Here is a 24,147-nt window from a genome sequence, read left to right as displayed (position 1 = left end):
ATCTTTGTTTAGTGTTTGAACTACAAATTCTGTTCTAGAATTGCCTAAAAGATCATGGGGTTCATAGGTTTTCACAAGTAAATTAATTTCTTGGGGTTTTGTTTGTTACTGCTTTTACTTTTTCAATTTTTTCACACAACGGTGCTTTCAGTAAATACAGAGCAAATCATTACATGGGAAAAATAAGGTTTGATTGTTTGTTTTTCTCACTTGTAAAGTTGATGTTATGGTTCCATTCTCTATGAATAATTTCAAAAAGGCAATGAGGGAAAAAAAAAGAAGAAAAAGTGACAAAATAAACCGAACTCACCACTAGTATTCACCATAAAAATTCCCCCAAAGTAACAGAATTCTTACAAAATTTCCTAGACCACTTCTTTTAGGGAATTGAGATCTCCTATGAAAAATATGGTGAATGGAAATCAGGGTAGGGTGGGAATTAAAACGGGAACAAAGAGGGCAAATAAGTGCAGCAAAAACAGGTTCTGAGGAATACACATAATTTTGTCTGCTTTAGATCACAATAGAATTTTTAATAAATAAATTTCTTTTTCTTTGTAAAGACATTTTTTTGAAACAGTAGATTAGCCCAGTCATTTGTGTCATTTGTTTTATAAATCATCTTTTGTCATCCCCACCCCTACCCCATAATGTCATAAACGTTTTAGATTTGAGTTTCTTGTACATTGTCTTTTGAGTTCATTCGGATCAATAACGGTTCATGCACTGAACTGTGTATTGAATTTATTGTGTTAACTGTGGTTGTGTGGTTGAAAGGAGATTTATAAGAGTTATAGTGATTTAGGTGCTCATGCTCTATTGCTGGCATGGGCAAGTGACTCTCTATGGGTGTGTCACCTGTAAGCTCATCATCCACATTAATAATCTCTACAGTCCGTGTTGGAGCATGATGGTTCTGCCGGTGATGCTGTTTCCTCATTTTGTAGAAAATTACCAGCATCACAGCAGCCATGAGAGTGATAGCCACAAAACAACCAATTATGATTTTGGTAGTCTTCATAACCTCATCTATTCCTGGGATCCCGTTGTTTGCGTCTGTCACAGGAATGGTGAACATTTTTTCTGTTGATCTTGTGCTCTGTGGAGTGAGTGAGGTTGTCATGTTAGTAGTCTCCCAGTTGGTAACTGGTGTGGGCCCAACCTGCTCTGTGGTCTGTGCCTCATCCTGAGAAGGTTCTACAGTCTCTACTGTGACGGTTGAAAAGTAAGTGTAACCAGGGTTATCCAGGGCAGTCACGTTCAGTGTGGCAGAAGCTGTGGTATTTCCGACAGAGTTACTCACCATGCATGTATACAAACCCGTGTCTTGCACAGTTACCTTTGTAAAATTTAATGTGCCATCACTAAGCACAGCAATACGAACTCTGTATGCCCCATGTGTCATAACAGATCCATTTGGAGTAATCCAAGATACAGAGGTCAGGGAGGTTGATGCCCGGCATTTCATCTCTGCAGCCATGCCTTCTGTGACATTGAGGTCTGCTGGTGGCTCCACTATGACCGGAGCATAACAAGTGAAGTAATTCAGGTCCAGCTCACCAATGTACCTTCCTTTTAAACTGGGAGGTGTGTGACAACGGGCACAGCACGCAGTATTAGAAGGTGCCTTGTCTTTAATCCACCAGCTAAGCCAAAGGATATCACAGTTGCAGTTCCAAGGGTTGTGATGCAAGTGAATCCTTTCTAGGTGGAGTGGTGTGAACAGGTCATGAGGCAGTAGTGTTAGATTGTTGTGTGCCAGATTGATCTCTACAAGTGACTGAAGGTTATCGAAAGCATTCCTTTCTATCACTTGAATCTGGGACTGTATCATCCACAATTTCTGAAGATGCATTAACCCTTGGAAAGAACCTGGCCGGATAGCAGTAAGGTGATTCCCAGAAAGATCTAACTCATCCAGTTTTACAAGTGGGGTGAGGTTAGGAATCTCTCGAAGATTGCACATGGCAAGGTTCAAATACCTCAAGTTGGACAAACCTTCAAAGGCACCTTCTGAGATGTATGAAAGCCTTTTCAATTCCCCCAAATCCAACCTCCGTAGAGAAGGGATTCTATTAAAAGCATAAGAAGGGATGCTCTCAATGGGGTTGTTTCTCAGCCACAGTTCCTTCAGTTTTGACAGGTATACAAAAGCCCCATTTGGGATAGTGGTCAGACGATTGTCAAAGAGTTCCAAAGTGTTGAGATTGGTCAGACCATTGAAAGCCCCAATTTCAATTGTTCTGATGTGATTCCTACTGAGCTGCAGGATTTCTAAGTGCCTCAGATGCTTGAAGCTATTAACTTTAATGATTTGGATCTGGTTCTCATGGAGATTGAGTAACCGGGTGTTGGTGGAGATGCCGTCTGGCACGTCTCTCAGATTTTTCCGTACGCAAATCACTTTACTGAACTGGTTGCTGCAGGAGCAGACAGAAGGGCAAGTCTGAGCCCTCACTAGACCAGCCACCACAAGAAGCTGAAGAGCCAGCAGCACCACAAGCAGGGGGTCAAATAGGGCCCTGTTAAACCTAGGACCTATCATTATCTGCTGTGGATGTAAGGTCATCTTGTTCAACATTCATAATTTATTTGGTACTGGTCTTTCTGGAGTTTGAATAGCCTGAAAGAAAGAAGGGAGAAGGAGAACATTAAATTAGTATCAAATATTTAAGTGTGAACTGTCCTCTCTAAACAACGGCTTCTCAAGACCTTCCAGTCAACTCAACTCCATGAAACTCCATAGCAAGAATAGCTATAGAAATTCTCATATTTTGTTTCCTGTACAGCTACTTATGTCAGCTGTAATTGGCAATGAGATAAGAAAACCCCAGACACTAGCTTTTCCTGCTCGTTCCAATGTATAACACATGTAGCTGAATGGCATGTTCAACGGCAGTGTATACCTAACAAAAATATTCTGACTCAGAGGAGAATTGAAAGAAATGACAAAGGCCTCAAAAGGCAAAAAATAGGTAATATAGGAATTATCAGAATATCCAAGGCATTAATCTTCTTGACACATTATAAGACAACAGATAATATGAAGAACAATGGGATACTCCTGTTTTGTAGGAGTGAAAATCTTTGTCTAAACATAATTCCTGCATTGAGGTATAACTAGAAGTAAAGCCTTTAATACTGAATGTAGCAGGTCATACAAGTGTCAGGACAAGATCATGCCTATTTCAAATTAAAAGCAAACCAACAAAATAACTAAATGAAAACCCAAGAGAAACATGCTAAGCATTGATTATAGAATCATAGAATAGTTAGGGTTAGAAAGGATCTTAAGATCATCAAGTTCCAACCCCCATGCCATGGGCAGGGACACCACACCTACACCATGTCACCCAAGACTCTCCAGTCTTGCTTTGAACACTGCCAGGGATGGAGCATTCACAACTTCCTTGAGCAACCTGTTCCAGTGCCTCACCACCCTTCTTTCTATCTAACCTAAACTTCCCCTGTTAAAGTTTGAACCCATTACCCATTGTCCTATTGCTACAGTCCCTTGTGAAGAGTCCCTCTCCAGCATCCTTGTAGACACCTTTCAGAAACTGGAAGGCTGCTATGAGGTCATCAGCAAACTTGCTTTGGGAGCCTCAATCCCATTGTCCATGTTGCTGACAAAGATGTTGAACAGGATCGGTCCAAACAGTAACCCCTGAGAGACACCACTTTTTACCATCTCCAGCTGGACATCGAGCTGTTAACCACAATTCTCTGTGTGTGGCATCCAGCCAATTCTTTATCCACTGAGTGGTCCATCCATCAAATTGATGTCTCTCCAGTTGAGAGACAGGGATGTTGTGTGGAGCAGTGTCAAATGCTTTGCAGAAATCCAGGTAGATGACATCAGCTGTTCTGCCTCATCCACCAGTTCTGTAATTCTTCCCTACTGTTAAACAGCATCATCCAATTTCATGATATTTTGTCCTCAATTCTTTTGTTTGGCACCAACACCAGAGAAACACTCATTAGTAAATGCGTGCTGAATACAGAAATAAGAGTAGCCATTTAAACGCTGAAAATTATCCCTGTAGCTTCAGGGTTGGCAGTTTCATTAGCAACTCTAAAGAAAACCTACAGATCTTACTGTAAGGGGAAAAAAGGCCTTTCTAATACAATCATTACCATTTTAAGAATTTCAGTACTGCTTCATTTGTGGTAGTTCTGAAAGCCCCCAGCCCTCAGCTCAGTTTCAGTCTGGTACTCAGTGCAAGATCCGTCTGTTGTAGAAATGAATTCAATTTCTTACAAATCAGCCAAAAGTGAAGCCTTCTAAATTACAGCAATCTTAAAACATATTTATAAACTAAAGCATGTAGATGCATAATGCATATTTTCAGTAAAACAAAATACTATAAGGCAACAGTTTTCCACTCAAGCCTTCAAATAATTTTGTGTAAAACCCCATATTTAAAAAAAAAAAAAAATACAGGAAGAAATATATTAACTTGCATCTCACAGCAATCCTTTCAATGAAAGTCTTTTTTTTTTTCCTAATTATGTATTCAGACAATTTTCTTGAGAATTTTGAGAGGTTTGAGAATTCATTTCTGCATTTTTTAAAAACTTGTTATAATAGTTGCAATGGTTGTTATAAAGGCTTGCAAGTCTTTCCAATCTCACTTTTAATAATTTACTGCAGAAAAAAAGACAATATAATAGTTAAAAACCTCTGAATGGGAATTGGAAAGTCTAGGCTCTATTTGTTTGTTTGATCTGCTCTGTAAGTACTATTTATAAAACATCTTTCTTGTTATGAAAGATTCATGAAGCTCATGTGTTTTGCAACCTTGAGCAAGTCACTCAGGTTCTTCCTCTGTGGGTTACACTCCTGCCACACGACTTTGAAGAACCCTGTGGCTGCAGTGGTAACTGCTCCCACCTCTCCATCTCTTTCCTCTGCCAACAACTGCACTTCTTGACATTGGCTTCATGGGTTTAGGATAATGTACTAGACTAGATAAGGGTAGCTGCTCTACACGACTTCCTGTTTACTGCAGACTTACAAGGTCACTTTTCACTTCAGAGGTGCTGAACACAGTATATGGAGAAACAGTCTCCAAGTAATCACTAAGGTCCAAGTTCCCTTACTTCAAAAGTCCAACTGTAGCAAAACTATCTGCAAAAAAGGGGATGAAAAAGACCTGTTTCTCAACTTTCTTAGACTGTCTGGAAGAAGAATCTGAACATTGTAGTCTAAAGAATTATATTAATGAGCCTAACATCAGTTTAAGGCTCCTGAGTTAAGATCTGTGATCCATGAGTTTTGCAGCTGAATACTAATAAACCATTTTCTGTGATAGTTAATGTAACTGTATTAGCATTTTTGTTTGTCACTGGTTTTCTTTTATCCAGTAGATTTCTCTTTTTGTTCTCTTGTTTGTTTTTTTCTAAAAAAAAAAAAATTCTAAAACTTATCCCCTAAGGACTTGCACTGAATAATGAATTCCATAAAAAAGTTATAAATCAGATCGAGAAATACACCAAACCAATTATTTTACCATTCAGAGAATCAAAGAATGATTTGGGTTGGGAGGGACCTTAAAACTCATCTAGTTCTAATCCCATGCCATGGGCAGGAACACCTTCCACTAGACCAGGTTGCTCCAATCCCCATGCATCCTGGCCTTAAAGACTAAAGGATACTCCATTATCCAGCAAATCTTCCCTTTCTATCACTACACATATGCTCCATGGGTTAAAAAAAACCCAAGCAGATAAGCACATTTTACACAAATACAAATATACTTCATTATAATGAATTATCCAGTTATGGTACTGATTGGCAAAAATTGTTCATCTCCCCAAAATGTTTCCATGTCTCAGCTGCAAAAAGATATTTAAAATACATGCTTTTGTTTTATCATCTTTTAATAAATTCCCTATATTCTTCCCATGTTTGGTTATTGACTCGGGCAATGAATCAGCTACGTAGACCAGGTCTTTGTACCGAAGGCCAAAATCACCCGTGGCTTTTCTGTTTGCCTTTTACCTCAGCCCTGTGCCAGCGTTCCCAATCACAGATAAGCTTCAGAACTATGATCTGTCAAAGACCCTTAGGAAATTCTACAAACTTCAAGTTTCTGCAAAATTCAAACCTGCGTATACTGCAAATACGAGGTTGGTCACTGACTACATATTAGCTTCTCTGAGTGTATCATTTTGAAGACCAGATCAGCATTTTATGAGACGTGGATGGGAAGTTCTAGATGCATTTTCATATGTATCAGTGTGCTTGACTTTTCTCTGTTTAAGTTTTATCTTGTTTAATATGTAAGTACAGAAGTTTTATATTGCCATTCCTCTGAAATGTTTTCTAAGAGGCAGTGTGAGCAAATCTCAGCTTTTGTAGCATTTGATTTAACTTTGAATTTATTTACATTACTAAATATTTCTCTTTCCTCCTAATGCTGGGAGTAAAATGCAGTATTTAGCATAGGACCACATTAAGTGGGTTTGGTGCTGCTGAAGTGCAGGGGAGCTGATAAAAAAAAAGCCAACTTGATCAGCAGAAAATATTTTAGGCAATGTCTTGCAAGTGCTCCTTCCAACTGGTAAGCTTTGCATGAAGCTAACATACTGCAGTAAGATTCTTAGTGGCAGTAGGAATTTATTAAAAAGGTCCTTTCTTTTGCACTGGTGTTTTTCTACAGCTTAGAGCTCAACTATTCAGGAAGCCTTGGTGCAGTTATTTCACATCAGGGTAATTTAAAACCATAAATACCCTGGAAAACAAATTAGCCAGCACAAAAAACACAGTGAAAAATTCATTTAAAGCCTCGAAGAACATCATGGAAATATTTTAATGTGCTTTACATAAAGATCCATCTGGAACTCAGTAGTAGAATAATTTGCCATTCAAATCTGTCTATTATGTTAGAGACACATAAAGGTTTAGCTTTATAAATCCACACATGGAACACAGACCACACACCATCTTCTTTAGCCTTTGTTGAAAACTCTTTGTCTTCTAAGGGATTTTTTTCCCCCCCTTCATTTTTCTAGTATCAAAATATGAACTCTATGGTCAACTCAATAACACTAGTGCCCTCTGCTGTATAGATCTAAAATGCAGTTTAAAATGCGGAGAATTTTTACTACTGTCAGCTCCCCAGAAAGGTATAATTATTGCAGGTATTACAAAACATGATCTTAAGTCTGTGCCATGGCATTGTTCTAAAGCATATATCATCTGTCATTTTAGCATGTATATTCTCTCCATGGCCATATATGGAGTTATTTGGCTTGGTTTTTATTTCCACAGAACTCACAAAATATTTTTTCAAACTGACATTTGACATGCATGTTCTGTACTCTATAGCTTTTGTGAATCTTAGTTAGTCTCAATGTACTCCACATTTTACTTTGAGCAAAGTGTTGCTCTCTTAAGATCCAGTGCAGAAGATGAAGAAAGGAATAACAGAGCTGATCTATCTCTGCAGACATGCACAGTACAGCTTTCACGAGGGACAGCTGGAAGGATGCAGTAGTTATGCTATTGAAATGCAACTTTACCAAATGTGTATGCAGAGTTGTCTTCCTTTGTTATAGAAACTGCAATTTGTTTTTCTATTTTTTTGTAATTAGGTTTGAAGACTGATTTTACCTCTTTGTTATTTTACCAGTAGAAAGTGAATGTAATCACTCTGATCTCTGAAGGATTTTCCTGTAACAGTGGGATTTGATTACAAAAGAGAACATCTACACTGTTCCCAAAGATCTGCCTAATGAATACCTCAGGCAGGTGGCAAAAGTATTTTCCTAAATTCCAATGACCCTTAGCTAGATCACTGGCAGTTTACTTGCTGTTGGTACCTCATATTCAGCTTTCTATCTAGTCTGTGGGTCTATGAATAAGTGTCGCAGCAGTGGAGTGTTGCAGTGCAAAGGCCATGGCTTTATCCCAGTATATGGTTTATGATACAACATGATCTAGCACACTTTGTTTGGTGCTGTCCATCTGACGATAAAAAATGAGTTGTGATGATATATGTCACTGTGTTGAAAATATAGCAAAATTTATCAGATATAAGGTGATTAAACTATCACAGAAAAAATAAACCATCACAACTACATCATTGTTAAATCTCAGCAAAAGCACAGTTAAATCATCACAACTCTCCCTCAGTCGTGTATACAGACCACTTCTTACAACTTTTTTTGAGGTTGACAAATATGTGGATGCATTCAGCACCTTTGCTCCACTTTACATAGCACAGTGTATTCTGTACATTACACCCTTTTAAAGAGGTTTTTGAGAGGAAAAACCTTCTGCAAAGATGTCTACATTTTTAGTAAACAAGACACTCTGCAGTTCCAAATTAAATGGCAAATTTCCAAACATATGAAGAGGAGCAAGGTACGTCAAGCAGCTAATTATGCTGGGAAGTCTTTTCTGGTAATATCAGCACTGCAGAACTCAAAATAGTTTCTGTATGGAGCAAAGCATGGAATACAGCAATAAAAATACGCCTAAATCCCAGGATGACCTTATGCAGAAATGACTTTTTTCTTACTCTTTTCAGGAACTCTGAACGTTCTCAAGGCCTGAGAGTGATCCCCTTTCGGCAGCAATGCCAGCAGAGGAATCCAAGGGAATTGCAGTGTAGATAGCAGGAAACAAATATACAGTATGTTTTAGCTCCATAAAATACTGAAACACATGAGGGTATACCCTCATCCCAGAACAAAGACTGAACTGTGGGCAGGGAGCTCCACTGGGGTCCAAAATCCTCTACCAACAGCTGCTCTGCAAATGCTCCTGCAGCCTCAGGTGCATGCCTCCATCTGGCTGTGAAGATTTGGGCTGATGGAAACACATTGCATGGGATTTGCTTCCCATACCCTCCTGCTCACCCTTCCCCTGCCTCTTTTGTCCTGAAACACCTTTCCACCTGGATGAACCCCTGAGGACTGGAGCTTCCAGTTCAACAGAATTATAAATACTTTGCATGCAGTTCCCTGCCCACACACAGCACAATGACACCATTTTTTTCTTCATTGAATGTCTGCCATCAACATGCCACATACACTATCTTCTTAATACAGCATTACAATAATCATCTTGCAAAATCAGCAAACTAGATTACAGTAGATCTCAAATCTTTCTCTTCCTAATCTTATTTTTCATTTCTCTTATAGACTGGCTCCTGTCTGAGGTGTTGGGATTTTTTAAAATGGACTATCTCACAGTGAAAATCCATCACTGCACTATACAGCTTTGTATCTTTTCCTCTGTTCTCAAAAGTCAGTTTCCCTTTTCAATGCTTTAGGACTTTAAAAGTCTCAACAACAATTTAGGGAACCATTGCAATAATGCCTAAAAACCTGGGAGGTTTCAAAATCCAGCAGCTTTCATCTACTTGGGGTTTATTTTACTTCTTTAAATACAGTGAAGGCCAAAGTGGGCTAGATAGGCAGCCCTGCAATGCAGACTGGTCACTCATGAGACCAGATAAATCAAAATACTTATAATGTAAATTATTCTCCTCTTTGCATGTTTCACTGTTTCACTTTGGGATATAGCTGAGATTTTCTATTGCCCCTAGAAGCATGTAAATGTAAGAGGCAGAGTGGATATGGCTGTATGACAGATACTTTCAGGTTCTCTTCCACAAGCCTTTGAAGACCCATCTGAATCACTAAGACACTGACCTGAAAGATCTAAATGTGATTGGACACATTCAATACTCCTGAATCACCACTGATCTCAGGAGAGTTCAGTCAAGGATGAGTTTGACCCTCTCTGCCTTTTACTTCTTTTTTTTAATTTTGTTATACAGAAACCAGCTGTATTTCACACCTCTCATTTCTCAGCATGATTTCATGTTTCCTCTCTCATTTTCTTCTAAGGTTTAAAGTTTTCTCCTTAACTTCAGGTAACAGAAATGATCATGAAGTAGACATTTTAAAAAAGAGAATTTTAATGAACATTGGTCCAAGCACACATATTTGCATTTTATGGAAATTAAGAGATTTCCATAGTTTAGTGTTCTAAACTAAATCAGTCTGCTATGTATCTTTATTTATAAACATTCTTTTACTCCTAAGCAGCATTTACATGTGTTCTTAGTACAAGTCATAACATTTGCCTAATTTTCTAGGGAAAGTCATAGGAAACATCAGTCAATATGTAACAGATATTTCTTAAGGACATATTTATACTTATTAAAAGGAATTACTTGGTTTCTGTATTGACCTTTCCCTGGATGTGACCCAAAGGATGAAGGGGACAAACCGGTCCTAATCTCCCTGTTCAAACTGCTCACATTGGTATGAATAAAAACAAACAATGAACTAACTTAAATTCTTTTATAAAAGCCACCACAATACAATTTGGTACTAGTCCACCCAGAAACATTCTAGAAATTTAATTGGAAGTCACTTTTAAAGTGGGTTAATTATAGTGCATTAAATCTTTTTGTGGACACACTTATTTAGAATTTAATTTAAGCTAAATTGAATCAAGGCCACTGCAATTTCAATTAAGAGTGTCTATAAAAGAATGTAATGTAGTTCAGCTAATCCAGACTTAATTTGGATTCATTTTTCTGAGACCCCATGTAGACATTAGGAACTTTTGTTATGTATTGACTTGGGTTTGATTTGAAACAATTATGTAAAGGTAAAAAGGTTTTCTACCTCATCACTGATCCCTTGGGTTATTCAAGTCCTATTTTGCTCTTCTCACTTAACTAACTCAGTTGACAAAACAAAGTTTCTAGAATATTTTTGTTTGTTTTGTCTTATATATTTTTCTGGACAGATATTTATGTAGGGGGAACCAGGCAACCGTACAAAAGAAATTTTACAATACATACGATAACAAAATTTTCTAAATTATAGCAGCAGGTCACTACATCTCATCTGCCAACCACGATATAAGGGGAAGTCCAACAAGCACCTTCAGGATTTCATTATCTTACGCCGGAAATACCTCAGTGAGCAACAATTAAACTGCAGCATATTTGTTGCTATTGAAAGGAAGCTTTCTTAGTCCCTTTTTGGTTTATTATAAAAGGAAAATCACAGTTCCCTGTTCAGAAGGTATCTGTGAACCACAGCAAAATTAGTAAAAAACCAACCCTTAATAAAAAGTTATATGATGTCCTAAAGCACCTCTCCAAAACAATGCAATTTTCACTCCTGTCACATTGGGGTCATTATTTTGAAACGTTTTGGTATTTCTTTGGTTTTAGCAGAATAACAGTGAGTTAAGACACCTATTCAAAAGTACTACAGTGATACTTCAAGCTAGTTTTTGTCTGGTAGATTTTTATAATTTTTTTTAACATAGAAACATCAGCTCATAAAAATTAACTATATTTTCAACAAGATACTACAAGATTTCAGTAGAGCAGGCAAAAATCTGCTGGTTACATATACGAAATATTAAAATGTTGTGTCACTTAAAAGTTGCAAGGCTGACAGAATCCAAGATGATTGCCCCAGTTCCTCCCAAAATTTTATCCCTACGCACAAACTGTAAGACCAGATGTAGGAAATGTCAGCTCAGAACACCACATAGACTAAGAATGCATGTACAAATGTAGCCAATAGAGTGAAGAGCAACAACAACAAAAAACCACAGCAGAGTATATAATTGCCCCTAAGAAAGTTTAATCCTAATCTTGAGAAAACTGGAGTCTAGTTTTAAAGCCCAAAACATAATTTCCTAAATTACAATATGTATGTGCCTACTAAATGTGCTAACGTTGAATATTCTTGTTACCCATACAAATCATCCTCTGAGCTTTGCTGAGCTCTTAAGCTCAGTAGCCAATCTAAATTAGAAAACAAAAATATTTCAGTTCAATGAACATATAATGCAGCTGAGGATCAGTGGTAGTTTCTATACTTTGCCATAGATGCTCTGGTAAAATTTGAAATAACTTATATTATTTTTAAGATTAATTTTATTTTGAGATTATTGAATCAGAGGATTGTGCATTTCAGCGGTATAAAAAAATCAAGCTTGTGCCTTAACAAGTGCAGTTTTTCCAAATGCATTTTGTAATGTATAAAACAGAGGAGATTAGGGATGAAAGGGAATTGTATTAAAGCAGCCACGCAAAATCTACACTAATGCTTTTTGGGGTATGAATTAAAATTGGTATTTGCCTAATTTTCCTATTCCATAATACTCTCAAGAAAAGTGCTTTCCTTTTTTAAAGTCTGAATTATTTGGTGTTGACTTAGAGAAGTGCTTGGTAGGTATTTCATAACCCTGGTGACTACAGGCTAGCATGCATTATTCTAAAACACCTTCTGGGAGAAACATACCCAGCTAATAACATACTGAAGTACCAGAGTCCATTTTGCATCATTGCATTTGTAGTGGCTAACTGAATCCAGATTACTCCCTCATTTTGATAATAAACAGACAAAGGGACACATGAGATGAAAAGTTAAGGCTGCAAATAGCCTTGAGTCTGGCAAGCGGTAGTTAAAATTCTTGTCCTTGGTAACTATAGAAACCCCTTAAGGTAAGAGAAGAACTCGGGCATTTTGTAGTCCGCAATTTACAAGCTGTTTATTTAATTATGAAAGAATATGAAACTGCTAGGGGCAATGCAATTTTCATACTGTGATATGTATTTGTAGTGATAGTACAATGGGCAATGGGTTTAAATTTAAATGGGGGAAGTTCAGGTTAGATATAAGGAAGTTCTTTACTGTGATGGTGTTGAGGCCCTGGCACAGGTTGCTCAAAGAAGTGGTGACCGCTCCACCCCTGGCAGTGCTCAAGGCCAGGCTGGACAGAGCCTTAGGGGACATGGTTTAGCGTGAGGCATCCCTGTCAATGGCAGGGGCTTGGAACTGGCTGATCTTAAGGTCCTTTCCAACCCTAACTGTTCTATGATTCTATGACTCTACAATACTATTTTGAAAGCAAAATTAGTTATAGAGAAATATGCGAAGCTATTTTTTTTTTTTTACATTACTTGGTTTAGGACTTATATGAAACTGCAGCACACTGCTTTTTACTGAGATTTGTGATTGATTTTTTTTTTTTTCCCAAAGGGTGTGAGGAGCCAAAATTAGTAATTCGCCATTTTGCCATAATATCCCTAAGTAGATTCACAGTAATTATGTCCATTCTATGCCTCATGAACAAAACCAAGGTCAGGGTGTATTTCAATTAAACCCTAGGTGTTACCAAAGCGCAGCACAGCCAGAATAGCAAGCCTATTATTACCAGATCTGTCACTGCAGGGCAATAAATAGGTGCTCTTGCATACAGCATTGTACACCATTAAATACTACAAGTGAGAAAATGTTTCAGTTCAAATTAGCTAGTGAAAAAAAAAATAAGAGTGAAACTATGTGATGACTCAGAAGGATTATAGCTACTTATAAGTAATTTCCCAGATCTGAACAACAAACTTTGACCTGATGCTTCTGTTGTTGGGAGTTGCATGAATGTAGGGGCTCCAGGGCCCTCTGTGTACAATGGGAAGTTTGGCAACAATCCATCCATGGTTGATCACCTTAATAAGATGTCAAACATAAACTCATCCTCTCAAGGCCTCTGGAAAGGAGATAGGCAATATTATTCTAGTTTATGGATGAAGAAACTGAGGCAATAATGGATTAAAACTGTGTCAAAATTTAGCATATGTCCCCATGACCCTTCACACTCTATGCTGACTAGATGCACCTTGTGTTGCTCCAAATGATAGCCATGTAGCAACCACTAGATAGCTGATGACCCCAGGCTAATGTGCTTCTCAGCACTGCCCCAGCCTAGCCCTAAGAGCACAGAGGCAGAGTCTGCATCTGACTGGAGCAGATTCTTGATCACAGCAGTCCACAATAGTCCAAGTGGACATGCTATAATGAAAGGTGTCAGTAGCAGAGGCAGGACAGGGGCCCAGAACTCCCAAATCAAATGTACACAAGAATGAGGATTTTATGTACATACTAAAGTTTTATGTACATCATCAAGTTTTAGAAGACCAACATGCCATGCAATTTAAAACTGAATTTGATTAAATATTTGAAAATGTTCTGTCCTATTCTACAGAATCCTTTATTATTATCCTTGTCATAGCACTTGTACATCTTCCAGAAATGCATTAAATATCTTAAATCTGTCATTTAATCTGCATCTCTCATTCCTTCTCCTACAGGACTATATTCAGATACAGATATTACCAAGTATCTGTGGCAAGCTGTTGACACTACATATGACAAGCTTAAAGAAATACATTGTGAGTTTAAAGTTACAATGTTTGCTATGCTATTCCTTCTTGAAAGTCATTGGACATCTCCTGAGAAGTGTTCCTCCCTTCTACAAAGAGAACGAGCTACTGACACGAGTATGGATCACCTGGGAGCCAGACCAATTTCTACTACAAAGGGAATGGGCATAGACTCCTCGAGACCGTCACCTTTTCTCTGTTAAGAGTTCTTAAAAGCTTCCTCTTGGCAAGACTCTTCAATACATGTGATAGAATCATCTGATCCTTGGCTACAAGAGAGCTTTCATACAAGCCTCATGTCAGACTGGGTCTTGCCAAGCCCTGAACTGACTTTTGAATATAGATGTTTAAAATAACCTGAAAGAAAATTCCTGCCAAAGAACTGCACAAGTGTCAAAATGTGACATTTCACATTCATTATCATTTGGGGATATCCAATGAAGAAGACATAAATCACTTGAAAATGAAGAACAGTTCACATTCAGAGAAGTATCCCCACTAGCTGAAGAAGGAAAGTGAAAAGGATAACAGTTAAAGAGGTTCATAACTTTTTGAATGCAATTAGGCAAAGTATCTTCTGCACCAGTCCAGGATAACATGAACTCTACTTTTCCCATTTGCAATAATTATATCCTCCTCCTTCTGCAACAAACATCTGTTTTTACCTAATAAAGGACTGATGGTGTTTCGTAGACCACAGTACTTTTGAAAGATAATATACTCCAGTACCAGTTTCATTCTGAAGTGACTAATTACTAATATTTTAATTACTAAATTCAAGTAAGTGCATTAACTCATGAATATGCTTGTATAAAGCTCAGTCACAGGGTCACACGTGTATATATACAATTACATTTGAATTCTACCTTAAGAGGTAAAAAACATCCTTTCCCTTAACATCTTAGTCAAGCACTGGAAGCAAAACTAAAAAGACATAACTAAGTAAAATTGTATAACTATGTTATCTGCTTAGAGCACTGCAAACAAAAATAATTATGTATTTTTACTTTAACCTGTTTTAATTTTATCCAAATGTTAAGTTAATTATGTAGTAACTTGTTAATACTGGAACATTCTGTTTCTATATCTGCTGAAATAAGGCACCAGCATAATCCCATATCATCCATCCCAATGTGTTTTCCTGAGACATCCAAAACATATTCACCAAAAACATGGACTGAATCAAGACCTGATTATGTAGAACTGTCTGGAAAAAATATTATTAACAAAGAAAGCTTTGAATGAAGCTTGGTGAAAATGAAAGGCTCCAAAGGAGTTTGCAAGAAACAGTGATAAATGATGAGTTATTCTCTTTCCATCTAGACCACGTACAAATCCAAGAAACATAAATTATAAAGATAGAGAAGATGTTATCCCTCTGAATCCATATACTGTGATAAGTGTTATAAAGAATAGATTAATTCATATATCCATGTAGTCATGGCTTTAAAATTGATGAATATATATTTTTGCAATGGAATATCTTTATGTAGGTTGCCTAACCTTCTGATTGAAATAATTCATAGAATCATAGAATCATAGAATAGTTAGGGTTGGAAAGGACCTTAAGATCATCAGGTTCCAAACCCCCTGCCATGGCAGGGACACCTCACACTAAATCATATCACCCAAGGCCTCGTAATTGGCCAAATTTGAAGTATTAGTAAGTCAATATGAAATTCATATCAGATCCAGGAAAACTGGCATATCCTTCTTTAGGAAATGATCATTTTCACCAAAGTGCTGTATTTTCTGCTTGAAGTTAACCGACAGGATACAATGTCCAGCCTCAGCAGTGCTGTCTGCTTGTTCAGCTGTTCAGGCTCTGAAATGCTGGCTTAGTGTTCTACGTCCCTGAGCCCACCACAGACTTCATTTATTAACTAGATCCATGGGAGAAAATTATGGGTAAAAACTGACTCCTACAGAAACCAATGGGAGTTGGTCTTTGATGTGATCTCACATGTCGATAAGAATTTGTTGTACAGAGCCAACTGCAGATTACTGCTGATGTAAGCACCAGGGCTTTGATGCCATTCTGTTAGGATATTTTTTACACAAGGAGATCTAATTTCCAGTTAATTAAAACTGTCACATACATAAAAAGAAAAGTAGCAACTGACACAGCTAAAAAGTCAGAGTTCATATTTGTGGGGGAAAAAAAATGAAAGGAAAGGAAAGGAAAAAAAAAGGAAAGGAAAGGAAAGGAAAGGAAGGGAAGGGAAGGGAAGGGAAGGGAAGGGAAGGGAAGGGAAGGGAAGGGAAGGGAAGGGAAGGGAAGAGAAAAGAGAAGAGAAGAGAAGAGAAGAGAAGAGAAGAGAAGAGAAGAGAAGAGAAGAGAAGAGAAGAGAAGAGAAGAGAAGAGAAGAGAAAAGAAAAAAGAAAAGACAGAAAAGAAAAAAAGAAAAAAGAAAAGAAAAGAAAGAAAAGAAAAGAAAAGAAAAGAAAAGAAAAGAAAAGAAAAGAAAAGAAAAGAAAAGAAAAGAAAAGAAAAGAAAAGAAAAGAAAAGAAAAGAAAAGAAGAGAAAAGAAATGAAAAGAAAAAAGAAAAGAAAAGAAAAGAGAAAAGGCAATGTAGTATTTTAAAATGTCAGGATATTAACATATTGGATTCTTTAAAAAAATCCAAGAAATTACTCTGCTACTTTACAAATGTATACCAAAAGAGTAAATCCAAGGTTCAAAATAACTCTAAAAATTATCTGTCCAAGGTAGAATAAATTTGATAGCTGATGTTATTCTAGGATATAAATATGCTTGTTTACAATAAAGATTTCCATCAATGAAAATATAATTATCACAGACAGCAGTGATACCACCTTTTATTAAGGGGGGCCAGCATCTATCACTGTGAAAGGTTGTCTTCAGTTTCTTTAACCATTTACAGTTGAAATGTTTCATGCTAGGCATATACCTATACTATAGTCACTGAAAGGTGCACCCAATGCAGCTTTAAAGCAGATGTCATTATCTTATGATAACAAATAGTTTAAAAAAAAAAGGAGAATAATACTGATAAATCCAAAGTATTGAATTCAGGTTGTTTTGTTGTGTAACTATTGGTCCAGCATGAACACACAAAAAATATAGTTGAATAACAAAGGGGCTTATGTGTCCAGACCTCTGGCTGACAACTATTTCCTGGACCATCATTTATATTCTCTGCTCCAGAATAATACATGAAGTACATTAAATATTTTCAGGCAGTCACTAGCAGGGGGCCAGATAAGCACTTCGAGTATATTTACATTCCAGCCCTCCTATGAAGTATGCACCAACCCGGAGGATTTTGGCATCATAGGCACTCTCTTAGCAGAGTATTTCACAGCAGTTCCATGTGGGAGTGGGCTGCTAAGAAAAAATAGAAATGTGCTAATGTTGGATTGAAATAATGAGGCTATACAGCATATATAACCCAGCACTCCTCTGCCTTACAGACCTACATCACATAGTGGACCGTTCCACACCATAGTGTGGAAGATTATATAATTCATTGTAGAGTAAATTTTGCTATTTGCCTGATACATGTAGCTGTATCTACTTCTGCAATCATGCCTAATGGCATCTGTTACCAAGTCATTGGCTGTCAGTTTCTGCACTTGATCTGCAAGAATGATTTTAAAATCTGGGCTCAAGCATCTTGGAAAAAACCACTTTCATTTCTTTACTCATATTGCTGTCCATATGCTCAATACTTTAAAAAGTTCAGGAAGTGACAAGATGTAATTACAGCCCCTAGAACCAGCGCAGATTACAGGGAGTTATGTCTCACATTGTTCACGAAGAAGAACAGAGCTCTCCTTCACTAGCTCTGATTTCTGAACTGGGATCTAAATCTCAGAAGGATTTAATGGAACACAAGAGAGTGCCTGGGTATCAGAGATGAGGAGCATGCACAGATTTAAGAACTTTCTCTAATACTGCAACCATAGATCAAAACTATCACTATCTGAGACACGATGATAAGAAAAAAAAAATAATTTAATATATGTGGGCTCTTCTATGGCCCTGAGGAGGGGAATTATATAAATACCACGTTCCTGTGGCTTCTTTTCTTTATAATTCTTTCCATTCCAGAAGTGTGAAGGCATTTTTTTTCTCTGTAATTCTACAGAAATTGGCTGAATTTATTTTAGTTCTCAGATGGGATAAACTGGCATTGCTGCAGTCAAGTCAATGAAACCATAATGATTTTTATTCCAGCTGAAGTTTGTGATCCTTGTTATCTTCTACACTAGGCTGATCCATTCTTGAGGAATACCGTGAGGTTCAGATAACCAACTGCTATGAAATTGCAGCTTTTATAAAATAAGCTTCAAATGGTAAAGATGAATGTTTTTAACTGTGTAATGAAGAATCTCCCTTGAAATGCTAAAAGAATGGTAACTGTACATTAAGAATGGATTTAGTTTTTTTAAAAAATAAACCTTCCCTTTTTTAAATGATAAGTTATCTCCTTTATTTTTCTCTTTTTTATTTCCTTAGTACCATGAAATACAGGGTTGTAATGGTAGCTATGTAGCTATCCTGAATTGAACTGAGATATTTATCTCAAATATTTGTAACGTTACATCTGGTGTACATGAACTTTAGAAGGTTTTGCATTAACTAAGAGATATTAACAGTTTACAGCTGTATATTCACTTTTATCTAGAACTTTCCTGGTGAGTTTTAAACCCTACATTGACAAAACCAATATATGTGTGTGCATATGTGTATCAGACTTAACTCATCCAGTGAAATTTAGCTATTTCTGGAGACAAACTTCATTTTTTTTTTATATTTTACCACGTTATATCAAGAAATACCAAAGACTGATATCTTCAACTGAGACTGAAGGCGGACTTTAGACATGTGGGGTATGTATCTATACTGAAACTTGATATACACCAACAACTACGGTAAAGTTCCCTACTGTTTTAAAAAGTTAATTCTTGAATTCCAAAGGCTTGACTCTAAGTGGAATGGATTTGTCACTCGTATCACTTTAGAGAACAGTATTTCTGTCATAACAGCACTAGAACATTGCGTTAGGATTAACTTGCAAGAAAAATCTGCTTTCGTGGAATTGCTAAAATAGATTTTTCAACTTTCTGTCTTGTTCAGCAAATACAATGGATCTTTTTCAGAATAGACAGAAATCTAGGTATATAATGTGAGCAAACTATTACTACACATCCTTTAGTCAACAATAACACGTGCATACTGATAATCTATCTATCAGTATTTGCGGAAGCATGCATTAGTCTCTGTTATTCCTGACATTTGTCTTGAGTGAGCCAGGGAATGACAGATTACTTGGGAAAGAGGTAGCCATGAATTATCTTACTTTTTCTAAGAGAATAACCATCATTTGGTGGGATCTATAAACATCCAGTATCTACTATTTAGACTGCCTTCAGCAACTGCTGCTTCTTTTCTTATTTAACAAAGGTAATAAATTAATGCTTGGTGGCAAATACTGGGAGTTAAAGTCCTCTGTATAGGTAACTGTCCTGGGTTTGGCAGTAGCAGTCAGCTTTTCTCCTTCTTGGTAGCTGGTGCAGTGCTGTGTTTTGACTTCAGCCTGGGAACAGTGCTGATAATACCGATGTTTTCAGTTGTTGCTAAGTAATGTTTACCCTAACCAAGGACTTTGTGAGGCTCATGCTCTGCCAGGGAGAGAGGAAGCTGGGAGGAAGCAGAGACAGGACACCTGACCCAAGCTAGCCAAAGAGGTATTCCATACCACAGCACGTCATGCCTGGGGTGGGTAACAGGAAGTTAGCGGGAAGGACACGGGCTTCTGGGTCGGACTCGTTTCTTGGCGGGTGGTATCGTATTCTCTTCCCTTGTTATTTTCTCTTATCATTGTTGTCATTGATGGTAGCGGTGGTGATTTGTGTTGTACATTGTTTGCTGGACTGTTCTTGTCTCAACCTGTGGGAGTTGCACTCTTTCGATTCTCCTCCCCATCCCTTCGGGAGTGGGGAAGGGGAGAGCCCCCGGTGGGGGCTGTAAGGGGGGAGGGGTGGGTGAGGGGGGGCGTGGAAGTTTGCTGCTGCTCCACAAAAATGCCCTTCAAGACTGCCATATACTGCAGTCAGCAAAACAGTCTTAAAAGTTTCTCCTTAATGTACAGAATTAGTGTAGCAAGATACCTGTCAATTAAATTAACAGTCTGCCAGGAACTTAACAAACTTCATTTTTCCTTCTTGGAGAGTACTAAATCCTCCTTTTAAAATGTCATTTACCTGCAGCCTGGTGTCCAAGTTGTCAGAATTTTTTTTTTCCTTAAATATATACAAATTGTTAAGTCATTTCAAAATTATACAGAAGAAAAAGAAAAGATTTTTTTCTTTCAATGGTTTAGCATGCTTTTCTTCTCAACAGGATCCCTCACATTTATACTAAATACAGCTTCATTTTTCAAAATGAAGTTTAATAAGCAGTATTTAAGAGGGAGAAAGGCATTTACTAGACTACATTCAATTGCACTTCACTGCTATTCTTGATCTCCCAATTTTTACTGAAAGGCAAAGTAAGACTATTATAGGGAATGGGATGAGTAATTTCATTAGTGATTGCTGAACAGACAATGCAGACACAGCATACATTGCACCTGAAAGTATAGGTAGGGTTACTACTGTCTTTGTCCTAAAATTATGATCCTCAGAGTATTGATTCAAGGATTTCAAACGGGGGTTTGCTGCACCTTTCTTGCAGATTTCAAGGAATAATGGCTGATTCCATTTGCAACAAAACACACCTAACTTCTCCAGATACGTTGTGGAAGCATGGTCCTATAGCTGGACACAAAGTTATTTGGGCATTCAGTCTTTCCTTTCTCTCATGCATAAGTATGAACTAGCAAATCTATCACAGAAAGTAGCCTTGTGCCTTATGAAGGCCATTTGCCATGTCACTCTGCTCATTACATGGTGGCAAAATCATCAAATAACACAAATAAAATTAAGAGATCCAGACTTCATACTTAACTGAAGTGACCTGACTTTTAATCACTCTAAGGAAAAAGCTCTCTTTTCTGAGTGCACACTGAATTTTGCCATCTTGGAATGTTCTTTTAACGTGAAGTTTTCATTTCAATTCAGTACATGAAGACCAGGTGATTCAACACAAAATTACATTTATGGATGCTGGGACAATTTTTGTGCCTCTGTCCTTTATGATGACTATTGTATTTCTGCCTCAAGAAATAAAGGGAGGTTTCTAGGAGGTGGGGATGGTGGCTATGAGGAATTCAGGGTTTGATACGCATGAGTGTCTTCCCTCTGGAATGAAGTCATTAAAGGGTGCACAGTGTGAGTATTTAAATTCATTTTTTTACTCCTTTTCTGATGAATTATGACATGCCAAAGCCATGCCTTGATTAACAAATAAATTAAGGATCAGTACTCTGAGGTCCCAAGTTCAAGGGGTTGTTTTGTTTGTTTGCTTGTTTCCTTCTACAAATGTTGTTGCTGCAGAATATATGGACCCAGTCAGAGATCAATATGATCAGACAAAAGCTGTTTATTACAAAGCCTTAACTCCTTATATACTATTTCTTACATGTACTTACAGTGATTTGGCATATCATGATTTGATACATGTCTTGAAGACCCTTAGTGACTAACATATAATTGGTTAAGCACAGGTGTGAGAACTTGACCTCAAAAGCTTGCCAACAGTCCACAGTTCTCATTAACATGGTGAATTCCAGCTTCTTCTTATCTTGCTTGCTTAAGCTTCCTCAGACCTCTCATGGCCTTGCTGTTTCTTTCAGGATTATTCAGAGTTTATGTACCAATTATCCATTCTCCTGTGAGAACACTACCTCCACATGCTGTCTTCTTGATAATATTAAATTCATGTTAGGTTTACTATCATGATCTTTACCTCTTTATCTCCCCTATTTTCCCAGTAAGCTCACTCAAGGATAACTCATGTTCCATTGACCAATGAAGTGACCAAGAGGACTTCGAAAGAGAAATTGGGTTGATTGCTTCGTGTGTCTATGGCATTGCTGTTCGCCACTTGTCCCTTTGGGAAAATGCTATACCACTTAGCAGTATCATATTCCCTTTTGCAATAAGCAGAAATCTCACCTTTCAGTTTAAAGTTACAGATCTGCCTTAAACAGGAGTTAAAAGTGTATATTGGAGAAGATCACAGCCTTCCATTATCTTGGATGTTCGGTCTTAATGAGGCCTGCCAGCACTTCATCCAAGTTAGAACAAAGTGCATAAAACTATCAGGACTGTATTAGAAAATAGTACTCCTAATCTTTGATGTTTGACTCCTCTCCTACTCTGTTGGACAAGCATGAGCTAATTGAATGTTTCTTATTACTCAAAGCAGCTGTTTGCAAAATCTGAAAACTGCAAAAAGGCTTTGCCTAGAGTCTGCACTTCCAAAATTATTCTTTAGCTTATCAAAGACCTGAGTGTGTTGTCCAAAATGCATTTAAAAGTGTACTTTTGATATATTTTACAATATAATTCATAATGTCAGAGTAGGAAGAAAATTATTCATACTCTATAGTGAGAACTCTGTATTTTCTAAACATGAAAATGGCATTTGTCCAAATACTCCTTCAGTTTTGGGTTTTTCTTTTCCTTACATGTAGTATCATATACATGTTGTACCTGAGCACTGCTGGACATGAATTTTCAGCAGTTAAATATGTTACAGAAAAAATAGAATAAAAACTTGTCTTTTATAAGCAGTTTAGGTATAATTCACCCCATCCCTTGGTGACTCACAGCAAAGCTGAGTGGTGTGTGGGACTTTTGCCATTAGTTGCAATTCTTAGGTAAAGAAAATAGTCCTGTGCTGCACCTAACGTAGTTATTCCTCTAATACATGTAGAAGAACTTTAGTGTTGTAATACTGAAGGTTACAAATTTATACCCTGCTGGTTAAAGATTCTGGGAGGATGGAGAGTGTCATTACTCTGAGTTGAAGCTGGCTTGTTCTTGAAACTCAGCAGAATAGCTTCCTGGCTCAAGATCACAGAGCTGTATACTCTTCCTCAATAAAGGATCAGATTAAAAGAAAACAAACAAACAAAAAAAAACACACAAAAAAAAAACAAAAAAAGAAAACCACAGACCACCAAGCCCTCAAAAACAGAAAATAAACACTCTAAGAAGCTCATCTCAGTTAATTACTACAGCCATATTTAGCTCATTAATGTCATTGACTCATGTGGTGTGAAGAACCACAACTGAAAAGATTGCACCCCAGCAAACTAAACATGAAAAATGCACTTCTGTAATTATGGATGAAATAGAATTACTGGTTTATGGTAAATTATTTCTTTGATCATCTGATACATCTGTAACATAAGGGGTCAATAACTAGATAATGCAAAAAATAAACAACAATAAACAAAAACCACAGGGCTTGCCAAAAAAAAAAAATAAACCACAAAGCAACTGCTAATTTAATTAGAAGCCGTATTTTAAGTTGCTTTCTTTTTTAAGTAGTATTTTTTCATCTTCTTCCCCTTTCCAAAACCACTGCCAATAGAATTTACTGAACAATAGCCTCTTATGCAATACACTAAAATGTACACAGCGGTTTTGATGATAATAAACTATCCAGAAGACTAGAAATACGTTTTTTTAAGAGCCTAGGGATAAAAAAACTAAAGAATTTCATTTCTACAAACCTTACAAGAGAGTTTTATCCATCCTACCTAAGATAACCCCAAACTATCTAAAAGAAGACATCATTTTTAATTAGTTTCTGAGGAGGAAATGCTAGCCCCAGTAAAATAATTAGAAAAATACTTTCTTTCCACAAGAGGTTCATTATGCTCTATATGTTTTTAGAACAAAATAAATGCAGTCTTGCTCAATTTTTGTAAGAAAGATCTCTATTTGTTTCATCCCTGTTAAAAGCTACATTCCAATCCCCTGTCATTCCTATGTATTTTCTTGTGGGT

At 37.2% G+C, this 24,147-nt stretch overlaps 1 protein-coding gene across 5 annotated transcripts in view; it reads right to left on the bottom strand.

The window, feature by feature from the left end:
• Window positions 1-512: 512 nt before the first annotated feature.
• LOC133269145 (leucine-rich repeat-containing protein 4C) overlaps window positions 513-24,147 on the bottom strand; it is a 572,086-nt gene continuing 548,451 nt past the window's right edge. For 4 of the 5 annotated variants that reach the window (XM_061453114.1, XM_061453117.1, XM_061453112.1 and 1 more), the window contains one exon: window positions 513-2,623. In XM_061453114.1, coding sequence (XP_061309098.1) covers window positions 665-2,581 — 1,917 coding nt within the window. In that variant the 5' untranslated portion in view covers window positions 2,582-2,623 and the 3' untranslated portion in view covers window positions 513-664. Of the gene's footprint in view, window positions 2,624-19,545; window positions 19,670-24,147 lie in introns of those variants that run through there. The other variant, XM_061453116.1, reaches the window with a different exon arrangement.

Source organism: Pezoporus flaviventris, unplaced genomic scaffold, assembly GCF_033815535.1.
Source record: "Pezoporus flaviventris isolate CSIRO_AGI_PZ_B2104156 unplaced genomic scaffold, CSIRO_AGI_Pfla_v1 ptg000014l, whole genome shotgun sequence".
NCBI classification, from domain to species: domain Eukaryota; kingdom Metazoa; phylum Chordata; class Aves; order Psittaciformes; family Psittacidae; genus Pezoporus; species Pezoporus flaviventris.
The sequence above is the reverse complement of the archived record's forward strand: the minus strand, read 5'-3'. Positions and strand labels throughout refer to the sequence as shown.